Below are 20,356 nucleotides of genomic sequence, written 5' to 3' on the forward strand. Positions count from 1 at the left end.
GCCTATATTCTCAGCTTTCTATGTGCATCTATTTATGGCTGGTGCTAAAGGAACAAAGGAACAGGTTGATTGTGGCAAAAATATAAGTATTTCTACCAGGTCAGCCTCCCTCTGTCACTGCCTACTTCAGTGTCCTTCCTCTAACTTTCCAAGGAAGTGAGGTTTTCCTCTTTGTCCATAAGAGAAGGTAACACCCTTCTCATCCCTGATGTGACTGTCATATTGGGGAACGCAGTGGGACTCCTTTGTCTCTATGGGCAGTGAGGCTGCATTCTTACTTCTGGGGATGATGAAACTAAATATATGAATTAGAGCTGCCAGCACTTACGGAGTATTTGACCTGTAATGGACACTGCTAATCACTTTATATGAAATATCTCACTTAGTTAAATACAGGTTCATCTATGCCAAAACTTATGCCCTTGACCCTGAAGCCAGACTTTCTTCTGAAGGTCAAAGTGGGGAAGGGTTAAGCAATGTCAGACTCTCAGAGGTGGGGTTCAGACAAGTCCCAGACATATAGTGGCCCTTTCCAGCCATTGGCACGCTCCTCACCCTCACACTGAGCAAGGGTGATCATATCATCAACATGTCATCTGGGGGCAATGACAGTTGACTTCTGTTCTCCCAGGTTAGTTTTCAGCTGAATAATCTGCTTCCTAATTCCTTCTCTCCCTGTGCTCTGTTCTCACAGTTGAAGCAATACACTTGGGAAGCCTTATCGCTGCCCAGGGCTACATCTTCCCAATCTCAGACCATGTTCTCACCATGAAGGATGATGGCACCTTTTATCGTTTCCAGGTAAGCCTCCTGGCTCCCTCTCCTCAAGAATCATTTCTTCTCAACATCATTTTATCTCATATTAGAACTACAAAGAAAACCGAAGGGATATTTGAGGGAGAAACCCTCACTCCTCATCAGCTCTGGGAAAGCCAAGAGAACTTTTGACTGGGTGATTGGGTGACCCACTTGAAGAATAGTAAAAGGCTGTCATTGAGAGCCTACCATTCCCTGGGTACTGTCTTAGTCCATTCATGCTGCTGCAGTGAAATACCATAAACTGGGTATCTTATAAACAACAACAAGGTGCTTCCCATGGTTCTGGAGGCTGGCAAGTCCAAGATCAAGGTGCCCAAGATCTTTTATAAGGGCACTCATCTCATCTGTGAGGGCTTCAAAGGCCCCACCTCCCAATACCATCACCTTGGGGATTAGGATTTCAACATATGAATTTGAAGAGGACACAGACGTTCAGACCATGGCAGACACTTTGTATAGATTTCCTCGTTTATTCTGAAGAGCACACTTTAGTGGGTAAATATCACCCATTTTACAGATGAGAAAGCTGAAGTGCTCAAAGAATTAAAGTGGCGTTTAGTAAATGCAGGAGGCAGCCTTATGAACCTAAGTGAGCCTGTTAGCACAGACCTTGATCTTTCTACTGTCTCATGCCACCTTCCCAGATTCAAGTTTCTATTTGCTGCCTAATCATCCTCCCCACCCATCTGGCATCCCTTCTCCCAGATCCTTCCCTAGAGGGAATGAGGGCAGAGGATAGGGGCTTGAGTAAAACAAAAGTGTTTGGGAAAAGAGTTCTTCGGACTAGGTTAAAGGGAGAAAAGGAACTTGGGCTTAGGTCCCCAGTACGTTGTGCCAGGTTGGCTTTTGCAGTTAGACTTCTATTGTCTCAGGATAGGAATATATTCCCCTGTGAACAAAACTTCTCAATTTTGCATTTGTTTTGCTTGCCTTAGATTTTGCCTCTCAATGCTTAGATTAAAATGTTGACTCACCTCAGCTGCATTAGCAAAAAGGAGAGCATTGCAGGGTAGCACCAGCAAGGAGATGGGGGAGAGCGGGAGGCTCCTCCCTGGGTGTGGGAGGGAAGAGCAGCATGGCACGCCTCTGAGCCCTGACACCCATGCTTCTTTGCAGGCTCCGTACTTCTGGCCTTCAAACTGCTGGGAACCTGAAAACACTGACTATGGTGAGAACTGAAGCCACAGCCCACACTGTGTGTCACTTCCGGGTGTGCAGAAGACAAATGCTTGGTGTCCGGGCAACTGTGGTACATGGGGAGGAGGGTCCTCTCTGCTTAGTCCTTTCTCATATTGTTGCTATATAACAAACGTCCTGTTCCACGTAACAGAGGAGGGCCCAGCTCACTGAAAGATGTAGTCCTTGGAGGGGAAGCAGGAGAGGGAAGAAAAATCTTATCAAGGGTGGTCAAAATGTTCATCTAGGGCCTATGGAGAACCAGGATCCCACAGCAACACTATGGGATGGTGACTTTTAATTGTTCTTTCTAGGGATAGGACTTCAGGGAGGGCTGGATCAAGGGGCTACCTCCTCCTGGCCCTTTCTGTTCTCACAGACTTGTCAAAACTTACTAAGAACCTTTTGGTGTTCTTGATAGTTGCAATTTAGGGGAAAAGGGAGAGGGACCAGGTAGGGGTATACAGAAGTTACCCTGGACTAGGAAAATAAAGAGTAGGTGAAGTTGGGAGTTCAGTCGTCAGTCATGCAGAAGGGCAGGCCCTGGGGCTGTCTGCTTGGCTATCCACAGGCACCACTGTGGGCCCTCTGACACTGCCGCACCATAACTGATGTGATAAGTGGATCCAGGAAGGCTTCTGGCTGCAAGCGAGAGCTGCATTTGACTGCTCATAAAACAAGTGCTTCTGGGGCTGAAAAGACTGCTCACAAAAGCCCTGCTTGGAATTCGAATAATTATAGCTCGATTCCAGGCAGTAGCGTGTACCCTTGTGAAAGTGAAAACCAGTATTTTTTCAAGCAGTGGAGCGGGTGGGAGGATAGTAAGACCAGATACCTGGGTCCAAGTAAGATTAAAATATGTACTTCACTGAAGCTTGCGCCATCTGACGCTGAGTACTAACAGCATCATTTCTGTGTGTCTGCAGGTTTTCTTCATTTGATAATTTTAATTGGCACCATGAACAGGGATAGAAATAACAGTTTGTTTGAGGCTCTCATTAAAGAAAAGTAATTTTAAATTCCTGTGCCACTATGGCAAATCAGAGGAAGAAATCAAGGCTCAGGATGCAGAAGTATTCACCAGAGGCCGGGCATGGTGGTGCATGCCTGTAATCCCAGTGACTCGGGAGGCTGAGATGCGAGGATCACTTGAGCCTAGGAGTTCAAGGCTGCAGTGAGCTATGATTGTGCCACTGCACTCCAGCCTGGGCCACAGAGTAAGACCTGTCTCTAAAACAGAGAAAAACCGGCACTCCCCAGGATTTCCAAAGCAGTTTAGTTAGAAAATCAGGATGTATTTACCAAGAGAGAATCCAGCACAGTGAGCCCCAGGATCAACCAGTTCCACTAGCTGGGTGATCTTGGCAAATTACTTAACCTCTCTGTGCCTCAGAGACCTTATGTTAAAATTAGAGGAATAGTGGCACTTGTCTTCTTGTGTTGTTTTGTTAGGAAGAAATGAAATGCATGTAAGGTTTGCTGAGTTAATATGGGGTGGGGTTGGTATTATTGCCACTGGGATGTTGGTTGATGTCATTACTACCGAGGTGGCCCTGTCACCAGGAAGGATGTGAAACTGAAGCTAAGAATTCAATGTAGTATGATTTGGAATGATGAAGTACCCCATAGATTTTCATCCAATCAACAAACATTTACTGGTCCCTACTCTGTCAGATTCTGTGTTGGAGATTTAAGTAAGTCACAGCCTTTTCTCCCAGGCATTCCAAGCTGGAAGAGGCAGCAAGAAGCAGGGAAGAAAGGTGTGAGGATCTGGCTTGAGTATTCAAAGGTTTTATGTGATAAATGATTGAGAAGGCTGAATAGCTTTGGAGGGGCAGTCAAGGAGAGACATTTAGAATGGATTCAGCACTTTGGGGGAGCTATTGTGGGTACCCAACAATGAACAAACTTTCCCAGGTTTTTTTCCAATTCGGGAAAAAAAATCAATCCATCTATAAGAAGAGGGTAATAACAGAACCCACCTTATAGGGTTAGTATGGGGATTTAGTAAGTGGGCTGTGGAGGATTAAGTAAGGGCTGCGATTTAGCCAGATAGTCCCTGACACTGGGCTCAGTGGAAGCAGTAGCTGCTACGATGGTGATTTTTCCAGCATCTAAAACTGTACTTGGCCCATAGGAGACACTCAGTACGTTTTTTAATGAGTGAATGAATGAGCAAATGGATCAGTGATGTCATAGAGGAAACTCTGCACTGGGCCTCAATTCTAATTCCGATTCCATCACTAGCCCTCAGGTCCATCACTTGACTTCTCTGTGCTTTTAGTTTCCCCATCTGTAAATGAGGGGTCTGGACTTGATGGTTGCCAAGGTTACTTCCAATGCTAAAATGTTGTTCTAAAAAGTCATCAGAGAATATGAGTAAGACAGAGAAATAAGTGAGTTATAGGTTCCCTAGTTTAGGAGATTGAGGTAAATGGTGATGTCACAAATAAAGGCAGACAGTATAGAAAGGGGTGAGTTTCCTAAGCACATTGAAATTCGATAAGTTCAATATTTTTTAAGAAATTTAATTGCACATATAATACATGAATCTGTTCCCTTTATACAGTTTTTAAACATGTTCCACTTTTTAGTGGTGACACATGGTGAACTTCAGATGGCAGTGGGTTTATCTGCATGGGAGATGAGACACAGGTAAGGGTGCAATGCCAGGTGTGAGGGCAAGGAAATATACATTTTTCAGTAAGGAATTAAATATCCAGGAAAAACCAGTATCTGAGCTTAAGACAGTTCTTCCAGATGCCCTCTTGTAGGGCTGGCTGTTGTCACCAGTGGTCAGTAGAGTTGGCTGGAAGTTAGAGCAGGCCCTGGTGAAGGTATTATGGCATGCAGACAAGCCCCAGGGAGTTCTATGCCAAGAACAGCCACCTCCCACCTCCCTCATTGTGGTGAACAGATTTGTTGTATGACTTTAGGCCAGGGAAGTGAGCTTTCAGTGTGTGACCTTGTGACTCAGGGCCATCAGGAGTGGCCCCAGCTCTGCATTCTGTGCATGATACCTGACTTCACAACCCTGCTGTCACATTTGGACATATCTTGGATGTCCAAAGATTTCTTGAGTGACTGCCTGCATAAAACCCATAGTCAAGTCCAGGTTCGCCTTCTCTGATTTTACATTTGGCCAGTGCAAAATGCCGTCTAGGGCAGGATTGTCAAAGCAGCTGCCACCTCCACTGCCCTGCACTGCTCAAAGGTAATGAAGACCTGGCCCTGTGGGGCTGGTGACATGTCAAGCTTCCTGCCTGAGATTACCCCTAATTCTGCCAGCGATCCAAGAGACTGAAGGAAGTACTTTGTGATAGATCAGACACCCCTTTATCAGATACAGTGGAACACTACAGCTGCTTGGTTCATTGGAAAAGTTAGTAAGTAGAAAATAATTTTTTAATGACATATATACACCTTAATCACTTCATGTAAAGGTAAGATAAACAAATGACCACTCATTTGACAGCCTTGTGAGGTAGGACCGAAGTCTTCTCTTTGATTATGAGCTGAATAGTTTTAGTTTCTTTCTTAAATCAACCACATTTTGAAATAAACTACCCTGTTTTGGCATCTTTAAAGTGCATCAAGAATGTAAAGACATTTTCGTAGCCTTCTGTTTCCACTTAGAAAATATATTTTTCCCAAGACAATGCTGGGTACATAGCAAGGGCAGTGCTGGGAACATAGCAAGGGCAGGTGGGTAGACGGATGGATGGATGCATGGGTGGGTGGGTGGATGTATGGGTGGATAGGTGGATAGATGGATGGATGGATGCATGGGTGGGTGGATGGATGGATGGATGGATGGATGCATGGGTGGGTGGATGGATGCATGGATGGATGGATGGATGGATGGATGGATGGATGGATGGATGGATGGATGGATGGAAGGATGGATGGTTGAATGGATGAATGGATAGATGGATACATGGATGGATGGATAGATGGGTGAATGGATGGACAGATGGGTTTATGATTCCACTGTGATGCTGGTTTTGTACATGTTGTCATTTCTTTTCTTCCCTCAGCCATCTATCTTTGTAAGAGGACAATGCAGAATAAAGCTAGACTGGAACTGGCAGATTATGAAGCAGTAAGTATGATTATTTTCCAGGATACATATGAGAAGAGAGCAAAATCCCATCTGCAGCTCTGTCTAGGCTTGTATTGTTTTTTCTTTTGTTCCCTTTTGATCCCTTCACACAGTGGAAGGGAAGTATCTTCTAGTTCTCCTCCTTTGTTCTCAGCTTCTCTTACCATCACAATAAGGTTGTATTTTTACATAACTCTTAAAACTCAACAATAAAAAAAAAGAACTCAACATAGGCAAACGACTTAACAGATATTTTACTAAAGATGACACAGGATGCTAAATAATCTCATTAAAAGATGCTCAACATTATTAGCCATTTAGGAAATGCAGATTAAATCCATGGTGAGAAACCATTACATACATATTAGAATGGCCAAAATAAAAAATACTGATCATACCAAGTGCTGGTGAGGATGATGGTGAGAACAACTGGAACTTTCCTTCATTGCTAGTGGTAATGTAAAATGGTACAGCCACTCTAGAAAATTGTTTGGCAGTTTCTTATAAAGTTAGACATACATTTACCATATAACCAGGCAGTCCCACTTCATTCACACAAAAACCTGTAAACTAATGTTCATACAAGCTTCATCTGTGGTAACCAAAAGCTGAAAACAACCCAAATGCACTTTTACAGGTGAATGGTTAAACTAACTGTGGTACATCCATACAATAGAATACTACACTACAGTAAAAAGGAATGAACTATTGATACACATGACCACTTGAATGAGTGCCAAAGACATTATGTTGGATGAAAGAAACCCGACATTCATGAAAAGAATAAACTATTGTGATACAAAGCAGATCACTGATTGCTAAGGGCTACAGATGGGGTCGGGGAATTTTGGAAGGTGATGGAACTGTTCTGTATCCTGATTGTGATGATGGTTGTATGAATCTATACATGTGTTAAAATTTACAGAATTGTACAAAAGGAAGAAAGTCAACTTTGCTGTATAATAGTATCTTAAATTGAAATTTTAATTTGCATCTTTTTACCCACTCTCCTGTGCTCAGTAATAGAGGCAGAATCTGAGGGTAAAATTCAATTTCAGAAAATAAGATGTATGTCACATGAGGTATCACTTCCCAGCTTTCTTACCTTCCTCTGCCATCTTCCTTCATAAGATGGGGCTCCTTGCAAAAATTAGAGGCCCCGCCACCAAGCTTGGGTCCATTCCCATTTGACACAGCCCAGAAACCAAAGCACTTGAAAACTCATAGATTTTATTTTATTGTTTTAACTTTTTCCCTCAAACTGAACGTTATATGGGTCACAGAGAATGGGAGAAATTGGCTGAACTTTCATATACCTTCCACTTCCCTCTTCCCATAAGTCTTCCAGAGGATGTGCTGCTGAGCCATGAATGACTGAAGGGCCAGCAGCTGTGGGAGGAGGGGCAACATTAAGGGCAGCAGAGAATCCTTCCCTGGATAATCTGCATTAACAGCATCTTCAGACCCACCCACCTCCAAAGACTGTCCTGCTTTCACTGTCTCGGTCTTTCAAAACAAGTGTGAGGTCCTACTCTGCCAGGCCTTACCTCTCCTAGGTTCATGTTCCCCAGCCTACCAAGCCAGCTGGGCCATTGCTCTCCTCTCTACAGCCCAAGTAAGAACGTGCATGCCATTGGAGAGCAGGATCTGTGCACGGCCCTTCACCTCTTTTATCCCACTGGCATGATGGACCTGTGAATAGGGCTCGGGGGGCAGTAGAGGAGGAAACACTGTAGCAGTTTGTCAAGAGCCTCAGGACCTGGCTAAAGCTTGCATTATCGGATGATCATATGTTGGAACATTATGATCTCTCTGGATAAACCCTGGCCTGGTTGTTCTGTGCTCTGGACATCCTGGGAGCCCAGTCGTGCCCCTGTCTGCCCCAATGTCCAGCAGTCACATCACCCCCGCTTCAAAAGACTGCTGTTGGACTCTTTGTACACCCAGTGCAAGTCGCTTTGACATGATGATGTTACTTCCTTAACACAACCTAGAGGAAAGGCCCGGACTGCAGAAGCCTGGGACCCTTCCCTCCTGTGTGTCTCTTCCCCATATTTTTTATGTTTTAGAAAAGGTCCCACACAGATGTCAGACAGTATCACCTCATGCTGTATTTGATTGATTTGTCTCTTCTCTTGTCCCTTCATGTTCTGTCCTGGGATTTGTAAAGAATGTGGCAGTGGGATGTGCTCTCAGATTGAAATTCTGCACAAAAATGATTTGAATCCAAAAAAGCATTTTGCTGGCTGGGCACGGTGGCTCACGCCTGTAATCCCAGCACTTTGGGAGGCCGAGGTGGGTGGATCACAAGGTCAAGAGATCGAGACCATCCTGGTCAACATGGTGAAACCCCGTCTCTACTATAAAAATACAAAAAATTAGCTGGGCATGGTGGCGCGTGCCTGTAATCCCAGCTACTCAGGAGGCTGAGGCAGGAGAATTGCCTGAACCCAGGAGGCGGAGGTTGCAGTGAGCCAAGATCGCACCATTGCACTCCAGCCTGGGTAACAAGAGCGAAACTCCGTCTCAAAAAAAAAAAAAGCATTTTGCTTCCAAAATGCAATAATTTTTAATAAATTTTTTGATTACATATTATTTTTACAAAAACAAAAATTCAAACAATAAAGGAGAGACTATAACCTGTGACTCTCCCCCACCTGTTTCTTCTATGCATACATTTTTTTCTCTACAAAACATATTAGAATCATATCATAAACATTATTGTGTCAGCTACTTCTCTTTCCCCAGTCATTCTACTGGAGGTATCTCGGGGCCCTTACCATGTCAGTAACTATAATCTACATTATTGTGTTTAATGGCTGCCTAGAATTCTGTACTATAAGTGTGTCACAGTTGATTGGCATTTAGACATTACCAGTTTTGCTTCCTATGAGCAGTGGAAGAGTTGAAAGACAGTTTTTTTTGTTTTTTTTTTTAATTTTTTTATTGGATTATAGGTTTTGGGGTACATGAGCAGAGCATGCAAGACAGTTGCATAGGTACACACATGGCAGTGTGCTTTTCTTTTCTTCTCCCCTTCACCCACATTTGGCATTTCTCCCCAGGCTATCCCTCCCCACCTCCCCCTCCCACTGGCCCTCCCCTTTTCCCCCCAATAGACCCCAGTGTTTAGTACTCCCCTTTCTGTGTCCATGTGTTCTCATATTTCATCACCCACCTATGAGTGAGAATATGCGGTGTTTCATTTTCTGCTCTTGTGTCAGTTTGCTGAGGATGATGTTTTCCAGATTCATCCATGTCCCTACAAACGACACGAACTCATCATTTCTGATTGCTGCATAATATTCCATGGTGTATATGTGCCACATTTTTCCAATCCAGTCTATTATCAATGGGCATTTGGGTTGATTCCAGGTCTTTGCTATTGTAAACAGTGCTGCAATGAACATTCGTGTACATGTGTCCTTATAGTAGAACGATTTATAGTCTTTTGGATATATACCCAGTAATGGGATTGCTGGGTCAAATGGAATTTCTATTTCTAAGGCCTTGAGGAATCGCCACACTGTCTTCCACAATGGTTGAACTAATTTACACTCCCACCAACAGTGTAAAAGTGTTCCTTTTTCTCCACATCCTCTCCAGCATCTGTTGCCTCCAGATTTTTTAATGATCGCCATTCTAACTGGCGTGAGATGGTATCTCAATGTGGTTTTGATTTGCATCTCTCTGATGACCAGTGACGATGAGCATTTTTTCATATGATTGTTGGCCTCATATATGTCTTCTTTCGTAAAGTATCTGTTCATATCCTTTGCCCACTTTTGAATGGGCTTGTTGGTTTTTTTCCTGTAAATCTGCTTGAGTTGTTTGTAAATTCTGGATATCAGCCCTTTGTCAGATGGGTAGACTGCGAAAATTTTTTCCCATTCTGTTGGTTGCCGATCCACTCTAGTGAAAGACAGTTTTTTTAGAAGTACTTGTGCACTAAGCCTGGGTAGTAACTGTGAGCTCATGTGTAGTACTCTCCAACTGAAGCTCCTTTTATATTAATAATCCATTAATGAGGGTAATCAATTAGTGTTGGCAGGAGCTCTATGAAAATACATACCATAATATGGTCTCCAGCCTTGCATTCATCAGACTTAGGGAGACCATTAGGGCGCCTGTCAGACTCCCCTCCTCACCGTCTGTCCTCATGTTCCACGAGGTAACTCTATAGACTTAGAGAAAATACTTTTCTTTTTCTCTAATGGCAACCCTCAGTGACTTTCTTTCTGTTTTGGCTTTTTCTTTCATCAACATCACAAATGTAGACACTCCCTTTGGGCCACTTAAAAAAAATTTTTTTTTTGAGATGGAGTTTCACTCTTGTTGCTCAGGTTGGAGTACAGTGGCACAATCTTGGCTCACTGCAGCCTCCCCACCTCCCAGGTTCAAACGATTCTCCTGCCTCAGCCTCCCAAGTAGCTGGGATTACAGGCATCTGCCACTACGCCCAGCTAATTTTTATAATTTTGGTAGAGGTGGGGATTCATCCTGTTGGCCAGGCTGGTCTCAAACCCCTGACCTCAGGTGATCCACCTGCCTTGCCCTCCCAAAGTACTGGGATTACTGGTGTGAGGCACTGCACCCAGCCTGGGCCACTTTTGAATCCTGACATTAGAAAAAGTATGAAAGCCAGGTCCCCTTGGTTCTCCTTTCCAGCTCCCTGCTGGAGGACGAGTCCTGAGAAATCCAGCCTTGGTTTTGCGCCTGGAGATACCAACAGGTGGCGAAGACTCGTCATTAATTCCCCAATAGCCACAAACAATTTTCCCTATTTTCAGCAACCTTTGAAACAAGTGCTATGTGAGTTGCATTCTTGTAAAACACATATGAAGAAAGGAATCTGGTGAACCATAGAGACTTCAGACTTAATGGGTGTGTAAATGAGTATTAATAGTTCAGCTCTGTACAGCAGGGTCTGGTGCAAAGTCAGATTGGATGCATGTCCAGGGGATTCAAAGCAGGTCTTGCTATTTTGTCGGAAGTAACCAAAATGGATGGCTGACTTATGAAAAACATAGACGTCCATGTGCTAATTTACAATGATTAATGCCTTCTTGTTGATTTTCATTTCTCATTAGGAAAACTTAGCGAGACTCCAGAGGGCCTTTGCAAGGAAGTGGGAATTCATCTTTATGCAAGCAGAAGCACAAGTAAAGTAGGTGGACTTAACAGAGACCTTTTCAGAGAGGAAAAGACTCTGGAATTTGGAAATGGTGTGAAGGGGGGATTGCCAAAGTGAAGTTTCCAGGTGGCGCTAGTATTTCTAATCTGGCATGAGACCAACTGAGTAGAAATTAAGGTCAGGATGGATAAGTTTCATCTTCATAACCAATATTATTCTAAAGCAGTTTCAGAAGTGTGTGTTTCCGCAGGCAAGGGAGATCCTCCCAAAGGTAGAACGCTGGTTATAAGAAGGTGTACCTATTTACCTAAGAAATTTCCAGGTATTTTCTGTGCTCAAAGGCTGAAATCCCATTTTACTCGTTGGACTGGAGATTTTGTCTTCATAGGAAAACAGGTTGAGTTTTAGGAAGGACAAGTAGCCCTGTCTTCTTCTCCCTGATAGGGGAGGAGTTTAGAACCAATAAAAAAAATAAGGCACAGAAGTCAGACAGTTGGAGTCCAAAATATCAGATTATTATATTAATTAAAAGCAAGATTAGGGCCGGCCATGGTATCTCATGTCTGTAATCCCAGCACTTTGGGAGGCCAAGGTGGGCAGATCACCTGAGGTCAGGAGTTCGAGACCAGCCTGACCAACATGGAGAAATCTCATCTCTACTAAAAATACAAAATTAGCCAGGCATGGTAGTGCATGCCTGTAATCCCAGCTACTTGGGAGGCTGAGGCTGGAGAATCACTTGAACCCAGGAGGCAGTGGTTGCATTGAGCCAAGATCGTGCCATTGCACTCCAGCCTGGGCAATAAGAGTGAAACTCTGAAAAAAAAAAAAAAAAAGCAAGATTACAGGGCATGACATTGGATCTGTGGCCACAGGTGCAAATTAAACTTGCTCTTCCTGGACAGGGGTGTGTATCTATAGGCCTCCTCTCCTCCACATCACCACCTCCACCCCACCAGGGCAGAGCTGACCCCTGTAAGTTTCCTGCACACACAGAGCAGCTATCCTGAGCTCAGGCTGACCCAGATGGGGGCCCAGAGGGGAAAGCCTGAACTTTCTCAGTTTCTTCTTTCAAGTCTACCAATTAGTTAAGTCATTTTCTCCCCAAAGGGTAAGAGATCAAAGGAAGAAAAAAGTTAGAAGAGTTTTTCCCATATTTTTTTCTCCTGGTTGTAGTGGACATTTCTTCCTCTCTAAGGAAGCCTGAGGAGTGGATACTATAAGTTCCCCACTCCACAAACCCATGGTTGTCAACCAGATCCATTTAATTCTGGGAAACAGAATGATTGGACCTGGATCTCCTGTGTCCTTCCCAGGGATGGTGTCTAGGTTAGCCAGGATGGTTAAGAGGAGAAGTGGGACAGGAACAGGAAAGGGATGCTGAGCTGGGAGAATGCGATTACACTTCCTCTGGGTACCACTTGCATGTGAGCAGCCCCTGGGTCTTCAGAGAAATCCTCTCACATTCCTGGGGGGTGTTGCAGCTCATGGCCCGGAGCTGGGTCTCAGGCTGTGTGAGCTATGGTCACAGCTGGAAATGGCCTGAGGCCATCTGGTCCACTGGCCTGCACACTGCCATTGCTGTAACCCTCCCCCTGCAGTTTCTGCCCTTCTCCTGCCCATGATGCCAAGCCACCTCCTGACCACCCAGCAGCCCCCAGGGTAGGCGGGTACCAGGCACTGGGTGGCCCTGAAGAGCTGAAGGTGGGAGAGTAGGTGGGATGGAGACTGGGATTCTACTGGGCTGACGCAGAATTGTGCCTGTGTACTCAGAAGCCACTGGAGAGCAAAGAGGAACACTAATTTGTTCTTCCAGGATCAAGCAGCATCACAGGTTATAAACAGAGGGGAAATTGTTACTTCATAAATATATGGTATTTCTCGATTAACTTTTTTATTAACTCTGTGATTATATTATAATTGTGGGCCATCTAAGTACACAGTAATTATTACAAAAATTGTAGGGTGATTGTGGGTTTATTTCAGTCCAGAAAACTAAAGTGTTCCCAAGAGAGCCAAGAACTGGAGTTACACGGCAATTAATCTGAGTTGCTTTTTACTTGAAGAAATAAAGTGAAGTAATACATGCTTTTTTGAAAAAGAAAAAGAAAAAAACCTCTTATCGTTGTTGCAGATCAAAACAATAAGAATCTGTCTTTGTCACCTGCAATTTCCCTCTTGCAATTTGTGCCTTCCCCAGCTAAGGCCAGTGATATTTGCCTCCTGGATCTTGTCTCACTCTAGGGCCATTATACTGCCTCAAGAAAGCCAGACGGTGTACGTGACTTATAAAACACATAATTGCTGCGTTTTAAAGACGGTTCTTTCTACTGATTCTAAATCTAAAGTAAACTTCCAAATTTGAACATGAAACACTGGCAAGATGGTGGTTCTGTTCCTTCTTATAATTTGTATATGCAGTATCCTTTTTGATGAGAGGGGCATGCCAGTAGATAAATCAGTTCTTAATAATCCAAATCTCAATACTTCAGATGAACAGCTGCATTCTTGTTCTTCCCTTTAGGCCACCATGTTCATTACCCATATGACAATCTGTAATCTAGCCTAAAACAAGTTCTCTTACCATGTGTGGAATTTCTGAGGTTTTTGGGAGGGAAGTGCACACCCCTGTTTCAGTCTGCAGAGAGCAGGCACTGTGCAGGTACCAATAAGCCCTGTGTTCACTTAGCTCCTAAAACAGGAGCAAATGCTGGGGCAAGTGTTGGAGGGAAAAAACGGAATACAAAGCCTCTTATTTCCTTCCTCTCTTTACTCTTTCAGGATTGACCGGAAAAAGGACAAGACAGAAAGGAAAATTTTGGATAGTCAAGAACGAGCCTTTTGGGATGTCCACAGGCCTGTGGTGAGAAAGCTCTACTCAGTTCTCTAGATTTCTTTTGTCCTTAATTTTCTCATTTTCATCTGAATAAGGAAAAGACTGTCTTTAACCACCAGGTATCTCATTCTTAAGAAAATGACTGCGCTTTGTGGAATTGATTTTGCCATTCAGTTATATAATCTCAGTAAATTTTCTGGAATATCTGTAAGTTCCACCTTTTAAAAATTATTCATCCATGAAAATATGGAATTGAAAATGGAGGAGCTATGAGAATTCCACCAAAAGACCTTTGGGCCCCAAAGGTTTACATTCCCCAAATCGACAATTTTCATTTCCACTGCCATTCAACTCTAAATCTTAAACTATTCTCTGCCAAATACACTTAATTCTTGTTATCCATGGCAGTTACGTTCTATAAAGTCTTCGCAAACACTGAATTAGCGCACATCACTCCTGTGGGAACTACCAAGCGAGGTCCCTGAGGGCCTGTGGCCACAACATTTTATCAGCCGATCAATACATAACCTTTTAAATGTGTTTCTGTGTAAAGATACCTTATGTCATATATATCATTGGTTCATTAACATTAAACTCATAGCCAACAGCACTATTGCTCATGCCTGCACGAAGCTTAGCTAACACGGTTATTTCCTCCAAAGGCCCATCAGAGCCCTCTTGCTTGGGAACAGCAGACAGCACTTCAGCACTGTCCTTGGGGCCATTTTAAACAACAAAATCACCAACATAAAGCAAAAAAATGCAGAAAAGTGGGCACTAAATAAGCCCTAAATAGACAGGCCTGAAACAAAAAGGCAGGACGTCGCCTTGTTCAATTTCAGCGGGAAACACGCACGTCAGGCTACTCAAGGGGCAACTATGGATTAGGGGGTTACAAATGACATTTAGCAAGTAGGCAAATTCACGAATGTAAAATTTGTAGATAACAAGGTTTGACTGTATTTCTAATTTCACTTTATTAAAACAAATCTTTCATTTTCCTCATGAAATGGAACTAAAAGGGAATAAACTATTTGTCTTCTTAAAATTTGATTGAAAGCAAAAAATAAAGAAATAGCTACTCATCCTGATATTGTGGAGTCTTTTCCAAATGGCTAAGCATGTAAAATGTTTTAAAAGGCTGTTGCTGATGTAGTCTTGCCACTTGAATAGTTAATTTTCACTTAGAAACTGTGCACTATACCCTTTACATATCATCCTTAGATTATGAGGTAAGCTCTTCTATGTTGTATGAGAACTCCAAGAGGAACACATATTATGGCAAAATGGAAAAAAAAAATCATTCATTATCTGTAATGGCAAAAGATAAAGGTTGGTCCTAATGGTGTTACATGGGCTAAATTGGAAGTATAATTTTCACTTAGTAATTTATATGATGTGTTTTTTTTTTTCCTCAGCCAGGCTGTGTGAACACAACAGAAATGGATATCCGAAAATGTCGACGTTTGAAGAATCCACAAAAGGTTAAAAAGGTTCGCTGGCTTAGCTGAGTTAAAAATTCTTGATGTGAATAGCCCTCCCAGTTCTAGTACTATTCAAACAGTAATTTGCTATTCTGCCACCTTTTGTCTTTTGAAACCATAACCATTTCGTGAATATTGATTGGGCAGCCGATGCATGCTTGGCACTGTGTTTGTGCTAGGATACAGTGGCAGGTCCTCACGGAGCCCACAGCCTGGCAGGGAGTAAAACAAGCCAACAGGCAACAGGGCCATGAATGCTGTGTTAGGAGAGTCATGGGACAGTTGAGGAGCCCAGGAGGGGCAGCTGAGCCACAGCTGGAGGGGGCAGGGATAGGGGCTTCCCAAGGACTTCCTGAAAGAGGGTCAGGTGTTCTGAAGGGTAAGTTGCAGGTGTCTCTGGGGAGGTGGCAGGGAGGGGAGGAAACAAAAGGAACAAGAAGTAGCAGAGCTCACAAGTGAAAGTGAGCTTTGTAGTTAGAAACAAATGAAAGTCTTTTTATGTTTTATTTTTTTGGTAGAGCTGGATCATCCAAACTCAAACCACCATCTTGCCCAATTGTTAATGACCCAGTGGTCACTTGTGTTTCACTTTACTGAAAGAAGTAGTGGCCACAGCATATCTGAGGGTGCCATGCTCACACCCCCCACAATCCCTATGTCCCACCCTCTCCACAGCACCAGGGACAGTATTGCAGGAGAGCATGACCAGACTCCATAATATTAATTTTCAGAGTGGCGATGTGTCCTCATACATTCCTATTTCTTCTGATGACCAATTAGCTCTCTCTTGTGTTTGTATTTAAAAACAAAGACACACACACACACACACACACACACGACATGGCGTGCACATACATATAAACTTCTTCAATCTCCTTACGTATTTTGTTCTTCACTGAGATAACAATACCCACTATATTATACTTTAAAATATTAGTCCTAAAATGTCCTCATTTCATCTTCAAGACCCCCCTAATTCTAATATTGCAGAATTTCGTGGAGTCACATCCACTTTATGTGAGCCCTTCTTGATTTTCAGAATTTGGGCTATACATTGCATACACTTCAGGGTTTTGTTTCTTTCCCAGTGCAAAGATTGTGTTTAGTCTGTCCATAATCCCAGGAACAGCTTTAAACATAGCTATAGCTACAGACCTGTGGAGAAACTGAGGCCAGAAAACTGTTTAACTTGAAAGGGAAAACCTGAAACCCCGCTATCCCAGTTTTGTACCAGATGGTCATCTGCTGACCAGCAGAAATGTCAAGGGGATCTTTCATGCATACCCTTCCACGGTGGCTCTTCAACCTCCTTTCACCGCAGAATCATTTGGAGCATTTGATAAAAGTGCAGATTCCCAAACCCACCCACAAAGATTCCAGTGCAGTAAGTCCAGGGGGCGAGGGGATACTCAGCAATGTGTCTTTTCCAAGCACACCCAGGCGATTATTTGCAGATGGTCTATGGACTGTATTCGGAGAAACACAGATACAAGGAGGCTATTCTCAGCCCAATAAAAGGCAGGATTTAGGTTACAGTGGTACCCCAAAGATGAGATGAGATGCCTTAAGAGACAACATTCTCATCATTGAAGAAATAAAAGCAGAGACCGATCTCTTATTGTCATGATTGGATTCAAGAAATTGGATGAGTCTTTGAACTAGCTGACCCCTAAGCTACCCTCTGACTCTGCGGGTAAATGATCCTACATTCTTGCTTCTTCTCCCAGTCCGTGTATGGCGTGACCGAAGAGTCCCAGTCACAGAGCCCGGTGCACGTACTCAGCCAACCAATCAGGAAAACTACAAAAGAGGATATCCGGAAACAGGTGAATGAATTGTCTGCTCGCGCTCGCAGGAGGAGATGTGGCTAGTTTAAAAACCTTTTCAAATGTTCACTTCTGAAGATTGAGCAAGCTTTGAGTTCCTGAAAACCACAGTGGAACCCAGCTGTGGGTGACTTGAACCTTTGAGTGCTGTTTGAGAACCAGCCACGGAAGCTGGAGAGAAAGAATTCTCTACCCACTTCCTCCAGCAGTTATTAGAAAAGGGTGTAAATGAGTCCCCCCGGGCCTGGGGGTAACTGCGCCAGCGGGGTTTCCCACAGTCCGCTCTGGGAGCTGGAGAAAGGAGGGGCTCATGTCGCACAGTCCTTAAAACTGGAATGCACTTCCAGACTAAACCGGCTCAGGATGGTGGACTTTATTGCTCTGATTTGAAAGGAAATTTTAAGAATAAATAAAGCCCTACTCCCAATGCCATTTCAATATTACTTAGTTGAATGTTATTTTTTTTTTCATGATGAAGAGCCCATGTCAACAGCCAATGGCTAATTATATTACTTCCTTCTGATTTACTAATAATTAAGCAACGTTAGGGCCTATTATTTATATTATGCCTTGCTGGGTCCTAGAGAGCAAAATGCAAAGGAGTAAACTTTTAGGTGCTTGCCCTTGACAAGTTTATTATCTTGTGGGTAAGAGGTAACGGATGTATGGAAAAAAGCTGTCTGGCCGGGCACAGTGGCTCACACCTGTAACCCAGCACTTTGGGAGGTCGAGGCAGATGTGGCTCACCTGAGGTCTGGAGTTTGAGACCAGACTGACCAATATGGTGAAACACCATCTCTACTAAAAATACAAAAAAATTAGCCGGACGTGGTGGTGTGTGCCTGTAGTTCCACCTGGGAGGCAGAAGTTGCAATGAACTGAGATCACACCACTGCACTCCAGCCTGGGCAAGAACAAGACTCCATCTTGAAAAAAAAAAAAGAAAAAAGCTATTTGATGATCCCCGTCAAGCATGCCAAGAACACAGGTGTGACATGCATGTGAGAGGTGGCAGAGGAAGGCTCACTGGGGATTGTTCAAAACAGGTATCTGTAGTGCACATTTCACCTGTTCATGCCGTTGCTAAGCTTTGTAGACTAAGCCTTTCAGTCTTAGAAAGCAAGACTTAAATCACACCACAATACAGGAGGAGATGAGATGCAGGTTAAATGGTAGAATATGAATCTTGTGTGATAGGGATGTCCAGAGCCACAGCTGAGTTTCTGGAAGGCAGAGCTGGAGTCAGAGATGTCTGGCCACAGGAGGTGTTTGGATCTTGGTGGAAATGCAGGATTTGGGTTTGGGGAGCAAAGGGAAAAAATAATTTTAGTTCGGTCTTAACATCTATGTTCTCTGTTTTCCCAGATAACATTTTTGAATGCACAGATCGACAGACATTGTTTGAAAATGTCCAAAGTGGCTGAAAGGTATGTTTTCTCTTAATAATACTATTCCTTTCTTCTAATTTAACAAGGAAGAAATGTTACAGGGTTGTGGTTAACAAATGTGTTCAATGCCAAGAGTCAGACTGTAGTTACTCCTTAGACTGAGGTACAAAAAACCCCACAGGCTCCATGTGAGTATAACTAAGATAACATAACTCCCTGGAGTGATGTCAAGAAATATTCCGTTGCTAAGGCTTTACATACAGGGAGTGGCCACGGGACCTTGTCAATCAAGGAAGAACATCCTGAAAAGCTACATACTGCACCTTTGCCTTCAGCCTCTTGATTAATTCAAATGGAAATTGCTCCCTTTTCAGCTATAAAATGCCCAGATTCACTTTATAGGGGAAAAGAAATTATGTGTGTCCTTTGAGGCGCTGGCCGGATAGACAGGAGGGGACTGGATCATCAGGAAGAGATCTGCCTCCACATACCATCAACCACTGAACTGCATCGGATCAGCTGGAAAGAAAATATTTGGCCCCTCCAGCCTGTCCTCCACCATGGCGTGTGTGCTTCAGTCTGCATCAGTAGCTAGTTCCGCTCCGTTAACTTGTGGGAGACTCAATTTTATCAACTAAATGGTCTGTTTTTTTAACTCTTCCATGAAGACAGAAGACCACATGGGGACTTTATAGGGAATAAATCTAACCAGGCAGCTGAGTACTGAATATTTATTTGTCCATCTGCCACCGTTAAAGCAATGACCAATTGCTGAAGGAATCAAGAGCTTAAGTTGGATCTTGGTCTTTATTGGATACCAGATAAAGTGAGTCTTTTAAGCCCAGCTCTTATGGGAGCTAGCTGTGTGAGGTCCCTAGAAGCCTGTAAGCCTTTCTCTGCTGGCCCCTGTGTTGATCCACATCTTTTTTCTAGATAAATAACAACAAATGGAAGCTATAACAACTCCGACCCCAAACGAAGAGCCTGACTGAACACCCTACCTTTGGGGGCTAAGGGCGTCCCTCCATTTGGGCTGACGTCTTCATCTCTTCCAGGGTTTCTCGATCGTAGCACTAGTGACATTCTGAGCCAGATAATTCCTTGTTGTGTTCTTAATGTCCGATGAATTATAGGATATTTAGCAGCATTCCTGACCTCTCCCCATCAGAGGCCAGTAGTCCCCACACTACCACAGTTGTGACAATGAAAAATGTCTCCAGACGTTGCCAATGTCCCCTGGGTAGGGTGAAAGTCACTCCCATTGAGAATCACTGATATTCCTGCTTTCTCTCTGCAAAAGTCCTAGAAAGTTGCCGTGGCTGAAACTCAGCTTACACTCAGGTACCAATCAGCCTGAAGTCACCATTTCGGCTAGCTGTGTAGGCTGCAGAAGCACCTCACACTGCCTCTCTCATTATGTGTAGCTTCTGGCGCGAGAACCAGGCTCTGAAAATGCTTTTTAGGTCTGACTCTGGTTCCTTTGCCCCAGAAGAGTGTCTGTGAGTGAAACAGCAGCATGTCCTCAACTCTCTTGGTGTCATCTATAGTCTGTGAGGAACCACTAGCTTCCTTCTCTGTGAACTAGGGACAG

At 43.6% G+C, this 20,356-nt stretch overlaps 1 protein-coding gene across 12 annotated transcripts in view; it reads left to right on the top strand.

The window, feature by feature from the left end:
• RGS6 (regulator of G protein signaling 6) overlaps positions 1-20,356 on the top strand; it is a 635,569-nt gene that overhangs the window by 518,865 nt on the left and 96,348 nt on the right. For all 12 annotated transcript variants that reach the window (XM_035260909.3, XM_035260914.3, XM_009006271.5 and 9 more), the window contains exons 5-12: positions 695-801; positions 1,936-1,987; positions 6,033-6,097; positions 11,188-11,264; positions 14,013-14,094; positions 15,486-15,560; positions 17,279-17,377; positions 18,743-18,804. In XM_035260909.3, coding sequence (XP_035116800.1) covers positions 695-801; positions 1,936-1,987; positions 6,033-6,097; positions 11,188-11,264; positions 14,013-14,094; positions 15,486-15,560; positions 17,279-17,377; positions 18,743-18,804 — 619 coding nt within the window. The remainder of the gene's footprint in view (positions 1-694; positions 802-1,935; positions 1,988-6,032; positions 6,098-11,187; positions 11,265-14,012; positions 14,095-15,485; positions 15,561-17,278; positions 17,378-18,742; positions 18,805-20,356) is intronic.

The sequence above is a fragment of the Callithrix jacchus genome, chromosome 8 (assembly GCF_049354715.1).
Source record: "Callithrix jacchus isolate 240 chromosome 8, calJac240_pri, whole genome shotgun sequence".
NCBI lineage: Eukaryota > Metazoa > Chordata > Mammalia > Primates > Cebidae > Callithrix > Callithrix jacchus.